The 10,507-nt window shown below is 39.5% G+C and overlaps 1 protein-coding gene and 1 long non-coding RNA gene across 4 annotated transcripts in view; one reads left to right on the top strand and one right to left on the bottom strand.

Annotated features, from left to right (window-relative positions):
• The window catches only part of LOC125017638 (nectin-1-like), a 28,582-nt gene extending 18,732 nt beyond the window's left edge, over positions 1-9,850 (top strand). Inside the window, exons 1-8 of one of the 2 annotated variants that reach the window (XM_047601033.1) lie at positions 2,202-2,741; positions 6,179-6,517; positions 6,606-6,902; positions 7,425-7,518; positions 7,956-8,113; positions 9,050-9,161; positions 9,259-9,331; positions 9,570-9,846. In XM_047601033.1, coding sequence (XP_047456989.1) covers positions 2,621-2,741; positions 6,179-6,517; positions 6,606-6,902; positions 7,425-7,518; positions 7,956-8,113; positions 9,050-9,161; positions 9,259-9,331; positions 9,570-9,626 — 1,251 coding nt within the window. In that variant the 5' untranslated portion in view covers positions 2,202-2,620 and the 3' untranslated portion in view covers positions 9,627-9,846. Of the gene's footprint in view, positions 1-2,201; positions 2,742-6,178; positions 6,518-6,605; positions 6,903-7,424; positions 7,519-7,955; positions 8,114-9,049; positions 9,162-9,258; positions 9,332-9,569 lie in introns of those variants that run through there. The other variant, XM_047601034.1, reaches the window with a different exon arrangement.
• On the bottom strand, positions 4,637-6,150 carry LOC125017657. Of its 2 annotated transcripts, XR_007113859.1 has the most exons (3): positions 5,494-6,150; positions 5,077-5,307; positions 4,637-4,995 (listed from the first exon to the last, which is right to left on the bottom strand). It is a non-coding gene; the product is annotated as an uncharacterized LOC125017657 (long non-coding RNA). The 2 variants fall into 2 exon arrangements; XR_007113858.1 differs by lacking the exon at positions 5,494-6,150 and having other exon boundaries at positions 5,077-5,485.
• Positions 9,851-10,507: the final 657 nt, after the last annotated feature.

Genomic DNA, 10,507 nt, shown 5'->3' with positions numbered 1-10,507 from the left:
AGACAACATATCTCATAATTATGTGGATTATCACATTCATCTGATTCTGAGTCTTGGTTAGACCTTCACCTACATGGCCACAACAAATGTTTGAGTGTTCATGAGGTTTAGTGGTTAGTTGGTGATACAGTATAATAATAAGACCTCAGCTTTGATGTGGTGCATACAGACCAAGTCTACACAACTCTTCTTTCAAAAGACAAAACCATGTTTATATTTAAAACCATCACCTTAAGACATTAATAGTAAAAGTAGAATAACTGAGTAGAATTCAGTTAGTATAATTTAATTTACTGGTAATTATGTCAATATGAAGTTTTAATTTAATCTCTTGAAGTTTGTTTCAGTTTCTGACTTGCAGCAGCTTCCTCACTGTGTTTTCATGATGACTGTCTGTTGTGTTTATTTTTACTTTACCAGGAACTTGTCACACCGTGGTGAGGGTGTCTTGTCTTGGGTTTGTTTTGTCCTGTCATTTCCTGTTTTATTTTGAAAAGTAATTCTCCTCTCGTTTCAGGTCACTTGCCCTTCCTCATGTGTCTCTGTCTGATTGCCCTAAGTGTTTCCACCTGTCCCCTATTTCCCTCCATGTGTTTAAGTAGTCTGTGTTCCCCTTGTCGTGTGCCAGAGTGTTATCGTCCTCAACCTGCACCCGTGCCTTGTTTCATGTCTTCAACCATAGAAGTTTTCAAGTAAGCCTGTTATTCCTCTCGAAGAGAGAGTTTTTGTTTGTTAATTCTTTCCTTAGTTTAGATCAGGCATGTCAAACATACGGCCCGCGGGCCGGCCCCGGCCCGTTGGGTCATTTAATCCGGCCCGGCATAAATTTGTGAGTATGTCAAAAAAAGAAGCGAGTCTCTAGCTAATTTCTATTAAAAGTTGTGATTTTTTTAAAATAAATACAAACCAAATGCTCCCTCCGGCCGCTAGAGGGCAGTAAATGTGTAAAAGCGCTCACGTCAAGCATGCGGCACTGACACCAGATAGTCACAGGAAATAAACATTCGCAACGTGATGTGTCCAAGTAAAAATAAACCGGCAATCTTGCTTCACCATTCACCACTACTAAACAAGTTATCGGTCAACACACCCTTCCCAAAATGGCACTGTCAAAAAAAAAGAAGAGTGGACACGGAGTGCAGAGTTTTCCAGGAGAAATGGACCGAAAAGTATTTATTCACAGAAGTGAATGCAAAACCAGTGTGCTTGGTATGTAATCAGCAAGTTGCAGTGTTCAAAGAGTTTAATATTTGGCGCCACTCTTCATAAAGATAAGTATGTCATATTAAAGACAATTAATATTGTGCAGTATATTCTCAGCCTCAGTAGGCCCAGCCTAGTAGTTTGATCTGATGTAGTCTAATCTTATTGCCCATGCACTGCTATAACTTTTTTATTTATTTATATATTTTATTTTATTTTGTATTTCTTTTTTTGTTTTTATTATTTATTTCAAAGCAGTATGACAATAAGGGCGAAAATATTTTTTTCATAGCTCCCACTTGAGTTTGTATAGTGTGGTGAGTTGGTTCAGGTGTAAAACTGCATTCACTCAACTGTTAAAATAAACCAGTTGTGAACACATTCACGGCCAAACATGAAAAATCATTTTTTTTCCCCCATTGTTTTTGAATAAATGTGTTGTGCTTAGAAAAGATCCCTTGTCATCCGTGATTATAACATGAAGGGTAGGCTACAAATGTAGGCTGAATGAGAAAGCATAGTACTGAAAAACAAAGCTAAATATTTGAAGTTGACATTCTTTTACTGATCCGGCCCACCTGAGAACAGAAAGTCTGAATCCGGCCCCAGAGCCAAACTGAGTTTGACATGCCTGGTTTAGATCCTTAGTCCTGAGGTTTTCCTCTATTCGGAGTGTTTTTTGTTTTTTTCGATTTGTTTCTTTGATTTGAGTTTTTCCTCCTTCTGGAGAGTTTTTTGCTTTCAGTAGTCAGATTAGCGTCTAGGTTTTTTTTTTGTAGCCATTTGTTTGTCCCTCTGTGAGAGATCTCTGGTTAATCCAATAAAAGCCTTTTGTCATTTCTTATCTCTGCATTCTGAGTCCTGCTTTGAGTCTCGGCCTGACAGAACTTCAGGATTTTTGTCTTCAAATGTAAATATTTTATTTTTCTTGTGCATGCATTTAAATATGTTTGACCTTCAACCAGGTATTTATTCGGTGCTCAGATGACGTTAAAGCACACCCTCTCGGGTAATATTGCTTATGAAAAAATTGTCACATGGTGCACTGGAGATCCAAGCAGGACGAACCGCAGAGAGAGAGAGTCTGCACTGAGCAGAGCATTTCTACTGAGATCCTCATCAGCAGGCAGCACCAGGAACAGATAGGACAGAGGAGTAATATCTATCTACTGCTATGAGCTCAGTTCATCATAGGTAACCTATGAAGGAAAACGGCTTTTTAAAATCTGAACCAGAATTTTTTGCATTTTGGCCATGCACAGAAGTAGACGCCCAAGAAGAATTCAGTGGCCTCGGCCTCGGCATCCGGGAGTGTCACCGGAAATGCCTCATCTAGTTGCCCATGCCACGGTTTGAGCTTGCTGTGTCTCGGGGGAGAGAGACGTCAGTTTGCGCTGTTCCCGTGAGGAGCGAATGAATGGAGCCACGTCTTTTTTGTGTGCCCTTTATGGGCAACATTTTCCTGAGACGTGAAATCACCGTGAGTTGTAAACTACTGCTGGTGCTGTCAGTTACACTGATGAGCAGAAACACCGAAGGTAAACTGTTTTTCGTCGTTCTTGCTTCGTGTTTACTCGGGTGCAACAGAAACTATTACCTGCAGAGAACAATAGGAATTTAGCTTCAGCACCATTTTGGTCATTTATAGCAAATAAGACGTCACGTATTAACCTCAGTATGCAGGTAGTAAGGTTAAGAGACTCAAACGCTATTATGGCGCAGTGAGATGTGAGTAATAACATCTGCTACTTCGTTCCGTTGTCTGTATTTGGATTTTGGGTTAACGCGTGACTGTTTTTACGACAGTGATGGTTGGCGTTACTTGACTTACCATATGTTTTTCTTAACTAGCTACAAAATGATTTTAACTTTTCCCCATCACGCAGCGGTACGGTCTGTCCTTGGGTTTGGTTTCATGTGCGTGTGTTTTGCTGACTCGTGGTTTAGAGAAGAATCAAAATGGCATGGAGTAGTTTGAAAAACGGGAACAACAGACTTAAAAACAGCTCATTTAGATTATTATTTTTTAAACATATCAGAAACTATTTATGGTGGAGCATTCAAATGTACTATGTAACTCTGCCTCAAATATTACCAGCAATTAAATTCTTGGTACTTGGCACCGACTCAACATCAGAGAAGCAAATAGAATAAACAGGATGAAAATATGTAACAAAATACAATAAAATGTATAGAATAGAAATAAAGCAGAATAGTACGTGTGTGTATGTAAATATCAGGAAATGGCTAAAGATGGTGGGAGTATGAATAGTCTGAAGATGGAGTGGCTGGAGTCAGAAAGGATCCATTGTGCCTCTTTCCTGCAGCGCTGGCTGTAAATGTCCTGAATGTCTGGCAGCTCTGACCTCGTGATGTTTTGGGTCTATTTACCACCTTCTACATCAAGATAACAGAAAATCGCTTATCTTGGATGCAAAGTGCCCGTGTGTGTGTGTGTGTGTGTGTGTGTGTGTGTGTGTGTGTGTGTGTGTGTGTGTGTGTCTATTGCTATCGTAACGTACTGCTCATAACTTGTAACTTAAAGCCTCTGAGTCTCACATGCAGCCACGTACAAAACTACACTGCACTGGGTGTTCTGATACTTGAACCAGCTTTCATTTATTTTAGCAGTTTGAGCTTCAGTGGATCAGATCACATGGGAAAATATTACCAGCAATTGAATTCTTGGTACTTAGCACCAACTCAACATCAGAGAAGCAAACAGAATAAACAGGATGAAAATATGTAACAAAATACAATAATATATATAGAATAGAAATAAAGCACAGTAGTGTATGTGTGTATGTAAATATCAGGAAACGGCTGAAGATGGTGGGAGTATAAATAGTCTAAAGATCAGCCACCCATGACCTGGTTACAGTTTAGATTGATGTCTGGTGTAACTGTGTTCAAGTGTTACTCTAGGGAAAATAAGCGTCCCTTCAGTGTTCTCAGGTATCACACAGATAACTGAAAAGAAAATGAAAAGTGTCACTGATCTAACTTGCAAGCATTTTTGAGGATACTGTGGTACATAAAGAGAACTGAACATACTGCCCTGAGAGCATGTTGCTCAATAAATGTACTGTATACTTTAAAACCATTGCCGTTAACGATCTTAAATAGAAAAATGAAAACCAGACAATATCTTCTCGGCATTCAGAGTAGAGGCGTGGCATGGGAGTGTTGGAGAAGGAGGTGTTTGAACCCCTCATTTTCTACTGTCTTGAATGATACCATATCTTTTGCAAGATAAAAGGTAACTGAGGCACCTCGCTGTTTGGCTCTCAGCCAGTGGCAGTTCTAGACCACTTTTAATGGGGGGGCCGGGTTGGGGCCGGCTTTTGTGTTAGAGGGGCACATACAACCCAGGAGCCAAAGCCTGAATGCTTCATTCAGACAAGAGATAAATAAGACAGTAAATAAGACAGAGTTCACAATGTCAACAATTTAAATTGAGTAGTTAAATAAAACATTGACGGAAAAACAGCAACATAATAATTTGTAACTTTTGTAAACTAAGAAATTGGTGCTCAGACGTGAATGAACTGCAAATCCTCCCTCATTGTATGTTGCCTTTTTCCAGTTAAAAACTGTCTCTTGGCTGTTAGAGGGGCTGAAATGTCTGCAGGCATAACAATACGACGAGTCCAGCATTTTGGATTACTCCAGCCAAGGATGAATGTCATACCAGGCTACTTTAAAGCTTCTTCCCCTGTCCCCCCATCAAGGTCCTTGGAAACAGTTTCTACTTTGGCTGTGCTGGTGCTTCTTGCTGACATTGGCTGATATCTGGAGAAAGACAAAACAAAATGTCAACAGATACATTAGAGCAAATGTCCAAACAAGCAAATGTTTTTTAGCATCACTAACCTGCTGGTTCAGGGCATGTAGATGAGGAAGCACTATTCTCTGCCTGTCTCTCAGTCTGCATTTGTTCTTCTGCCTGACTCATCTGTCCTTTCTTCCTGCTCTGTTCCATCACTTTCATTGTTGACCTCTTCACCTAACTCCTCTGGATCCCTCTCTACTTGCAGCTGCCTCTTCATTTTCTGTCTGTGCCTCATCTGGATCATCTAGTCCACCATCATTGCTGCCTATAAACTGATAGCACAGTCAAGCAAAAGCACAACACTGAATTAAATATTAACTCAATAGTGATGCTGTCAGCTTGCTTGAATGAATATTATAATGTACTAGCGATTCTTTTAAAATTTATATGTCGAAAATAAAGGGGCTGAAATCATTTCACATTTCACGTATCGGCTCCTGCACAACAAGTTCACTCACCTTCAGTTGTCATGTTGTTTGATCGAAATGTGATTTGATCTTCACTCGCTTAGTGTGCGCCGCTCTAAGTGGTCCGACTGGAAACCCGCTGAGACACTTTAGTTCCGCCTTTCCCTTCAAAATCAAAAGCTTCCCATAACAAACTGTGAGGAACTGAACCAAATGCATTAGCCAGGTCTAGAAGATCAGAACACTGTATTGTCACAAGATGGTTGATGTTATTTATTTCTCATATTTCCTTAGTTTTAACTGTTCCATATTTGTTTATTGAGCCAATTGGTGTCACTACAGTACGTTCTAATGGCTTAGTGCCAGTATTGGATGGTTTATTTGTATGATAATTCAACCCAACGTCCTATTCGTGCAAGGCCTTTAAAAGTCTAGATATTACTGCTCACTGTTTAGTAACATTATTTTCACAAGAGTGTACATGTGAGTCTTGTTCTCCTGACACTGATGTCAATGTTAAGCATAAAAAGAAGGAACTGGCAAAAGAAGCAGCAAGCATGATGCAAGCTGAGGTATAATTCAATCACATGATGTAATTCAATCACATCTGATGAAGTAAGGATTGTGAGCTATAAAGCTATGCTCAGTTCATTGTGGAGGTAAATGTGAAACAAATAACCTAAATACTATCAGCATACAATACATTCTACTTCAAATTAATTTTATCATTTTACAGCCCTCCAGGTGATTGGTGGACGCGCAACAGTGGTGAAAGGAGGGACCGCTATCTTACCCTGCAAACTCATTGAGACCTCGGAAACCCTGACTCAGATTACATGGCAGAGGAGAACCAGAGAAAAACCTAAAAATGACAACTTCTACACACTCCAATCGGATGGACCCCAATATGTTAATGGACCTGATAATCGATTTGAGTTTATTGGGAGTTTTTCTGACAAAACTGGATCTCTACAGTTGTCCAATGTTCAATTGAAGGATGAAGGCAGCTACACCTGCATCTTCACTTTGTTCCCCAGTGGAAATCACAAGACAGAGATACCTCTGAACCTGCTTGGTATGATGAAACTTTACAGTTAAAATGTTGTGTTGTTTTCACCTTTTACCCTTAGATTGACTCTTTTCATGTGTGGTGACTATTCTAGTGCCTCCAGTCACAAGCCTGAAGGGTAATCATTTAACTTTGGGTACTGGAGAAGTTTCTCTTGCTACCTGCACGGCTGCCGGCTCCAAGCCTCCTTCAGAGGTGACCTGGCTCACTGGTACCCTGGCAGTGAGGGTGATGACCAACTCCATCCAGCATGACAACGGTACAACGACCACAACCAGCTCACTGTTTGGAGTCCCTACCACAGAAATCAACAACCAGTTGGTTCAGTGTGTCATCAGAACAACAGGCCTGCTTGAAGAACAAGTCCTGCCTTTGACCATCCAAGTTCACTGTGAGTAAAAAAAATATTTACACCGAATTCTTATTGATTTCTATGTTTTTTAAGTAGTTAAATTTACTTTACATCCAGGACTACACAAATAAAACAAGATGTGGCAGTGCTTACAAATATTGATTAACTTTTGCTTAATATTTGAGGATTTCTTTCCGCGTGATCTGTTTGTTTTCTTCATTGTGTTACTCCACCTGGTTGTTCTAGACTAGGTGGAAAAAAAAAGGCATGGGACAAAATGACGACATCTAGACTAAGACAAAAAGCCTTGTAGACCAAAGTGCTTCCTTAGCTGATAGCTTTGCTTTTTGTATTTAGCATCTTATCTTCTTGATGGACAAACTATGAGTCAACAAAACCTGACAAACTGACACCTTGTTTGCCGTCTTCTCCAAAAGTGCACATTTGATCTGTGTGCGCAAAGGGATGGGTTTGATACAGAGAACAAATATCAGTATTAACACATCCAACACAACATCACAGCTCAAAAAGTAATTTTCCTGTTCTTTTTTTTGTTTCCAGTCCCACCCATAGACGTGAAGATTGTTCAACGTTCTGAAAACTCATATGAATGTGTGGCCAACGCCAACCCAGAGGCATATTTCACCTGGAGCAGGTACAGTAGTTTAAATAGCAGCCATCAGTTAAGGCTCTCTTAAACAAGCAGTGTTTACATGATTTATCTCAGAGCATTTTCTGCTTTGTCTACATCAACTCATTGTCTGTACTGTAATATTCCAAGTGCTAAGTATTGAGAGTACGGAAACAGAGTAGGATAAACTGAGCACAACACCAGAACTCCCTATTAAAATGTATTATATTAGTTGTAACCAGCAGCAGAGCAAGAAGAGTTGGTTATTTTAGATTAAAGAAATTTGATTTAACATGTTTTCTACATGAGCTTTACAGATGTGTGTTCAGTGTGCTTTTAACCAATAAGGAACATAATAATACAAGACAAACAATCAATTAAGAGCTAATAACATTCTTTTCATTTTCTTTTATCTTTTAGTCTTTGTCCATTTTATGCAGAGCCTCGTTTGTCTCCTCCAGGTCTGATCAGTCTTTGCCTGAGTCTGATATTAAAGTTCAGGGTGCAACTCTGCAGTTTGTGAGGAAGACCTCTGATCTGAATGGGTTCTATCAGTGTGAAGCTGTCAACCCGTATGGAAGAAAAAGTGGAGGTCAGCTCCACGTGTACATGGATTTTGGTAAGATTTGATTTGGATGTGGAGTTTGTCAAATCCTTCTTGATATTTTTGGAATATTTTCTGGACTCGTCTATTGTATCTAAGGACACACATGATCCTCAAAATGATGACGTCAGTATCTAAGGACTTAATGACTTGAAAATATGTTCAACATTGTGTTCAAAATGTGCATATGGTATGTAAATCAGGGGTGTTCAATGTTTTTCAGGCCAAGGACCCCAAACTGATGGAGAGATTAAGTAGAGACACCCTACCTACTATATGTATCTATATTAAAGTCAACCTAGTGCTATTTATAAATATACATTATTATTATCATTTTGCATTCAATATTAATCTGCTCAAATTAAACACAGACTCAAATAGCGCAAGAAAATCGAATAAGCTGGACTTGTAGAATTTCTTGAAGACGTTTCGCCACTGATCCGAGTAGTTTCTTCAGTTCTGGGTCCTACTGTGTAGATTGACAGATCTCGGCTTGTGTGGTGCTCTGTGTGAAATGGTGTGCTGTTCATACAGCTCCTGTATCAGAAACGAATATGAAAATCTGATATCGTGACAGCCCTATAAGCACAAATGGCTACGCATCCATCATTAAGGGCACCTCTGAACTCAACTCTTTCAAACCTTAAACAGGCTCCGTCTTGTGAAATGTTCTGTTCTTCTAAGTTCATGTTTCAGGAGCTTTTTGTGTTTCAGTAACTGTCTGTACAGGAACGTTTACATCCTGAGGCCCAGTGTGTGAATGCAGCATTAGTCATTAAATGTAGTCTGTAACATAGAAGACAAGACAAAAATGTACCCAAAGTACAGTTAATAACTGTAGCCTGAACTGAGAAATAAAACCTTCAGATACGCTGGTTTAATTAGTGACATTAATTATATCAGTATTTTCATCTGAATGTTTTTTTATTCTTGTGTTTTTTGTTGCTCTAGGCTCCTGCACTGCTGGCTGGACCTTATTTAGTCTTCTGCTTTCCCTGAACATTGTAGCCTCAGTGTGGTACTTGCGTGATACTTTAATACAAATACTTAATACTCTACTAAGGTACCAACTACAGTCACCCTCTATGCATTTAAGCTTAACATACAAATACATACTGGTCATGCTATGTAAACCTTTCGCTTCATATTTATTTGTGTAGCAGAGAAGCAGGGACACATGCAGAAAAAAACACTGTTCCAACATCTCCTCCAAGCAATGACGGCGGAGAAGAGGTAAAGGAGAGATTACAGTTAATTTGGTAAAATGTATCTTAGCCCTTTGTTCCCTCAGAGTTTAAAACATTTTATGCATGAATACCACGTGTCTGGGTGTGTTATGTTTTGCAGTTGTAGCTTTAGTTGTATCTGCTTTTTGATCTGAAAATTTGAACTGTTTTTTTAATATTTCTTTCTGTAATATGCTGAGATCCTTGAGATTTAAATAATTTGTTTCTTCTTTTTTTCACTGCAGGAATCACTGATAGAAAGTTGCAGAAGCAACGAGACTGACAAGAGTTTGGCAGTTTAAAATGAGAGAATCAAAATCAAATGTTTGAGGATCATCTGATCAGTGAAGAGTTGGACAGAGAACATGGACAGGTGTTGTGTTGTGTAAGGGAAGATGACAAACTAAAGATATGAGCCAAGTACAGGTGCTGGCCAGTAACTTAGAATATCATCAAAAACTTGATTTATCTCAGTAATTCCATTCAAAAAGTGAAATTTGTACATTATATTCATGCAATGCACACAGACCGATGTATTTCCAATGTTTATTTCTTTTAATTTTGATATTTATAAGTGACAACTAATGAAAACTCCAAATTTGGCATCTCAAAAAATTAGAATATTGAAAAGGCCAATGAAAAAAAATGTTTTTTTTTTAGAAATGTTGGCCAACTGAAAAGAATGAACATGAAAAGCATGCGCATGTATAGCACTCAATACTTAGTCGGGGCTCCTTTTGCCTCAATCACTGCATTAATGCGGCGTGGCATGGACTCGATCAGTCTGTGGCACTGCTCAGGTGTTATGAGAGCCCAGGTTGCTCTGATAGTCGTATTCAGCTCCTCTGCATTGTTGGGTCTAGCGCATTGCATCTTCCGCTTCACAATACCCCATAGATTTTCTTATGGGGTTAAGGTCAGGCGAGTTTGCTGGCCAATCAAGGACAGGGATACCATGGTCCTTGAACCAGGTACTGGTGGTTTTGGCACTGTGTGCAGGTGCCAAGTCCTGTTGAAAAGTGAAATCTGCATCTCCATAAAGTTGGTCAGCAGCAGGAAGCATGAAGTGCTCTAAAACTTCCTGGTAGACAGCTGCATTGACCTTGGACCTCAGGAAACAGAGTGGGCCAACACCGGCAGATGACATGGCACCCCACACCATCACTGACGGTGGAAACTTTAC

Source organism: Mugil cephalus, chromosome 12 (assembly GCF_022458985.1).
Source record: "Mugil cephalus isolate CIBA_MC_2020 chromosome 12, CIBA_Mcephalus_1.1, whole genome shotgun sequence".
In the NCBI taxonomy this organism is placed as follows: Eukaryota; Metazoa; Chordata; class Actinopteri; order Mugiliformes; family Mugilidae; genus Mugil; species Mugil cephalus.
The sequence above is the reverse complement of the archived record's forward strand: the minus strand, read 5'-3'. Positions and strand labels throughout refer to the sequence as shown.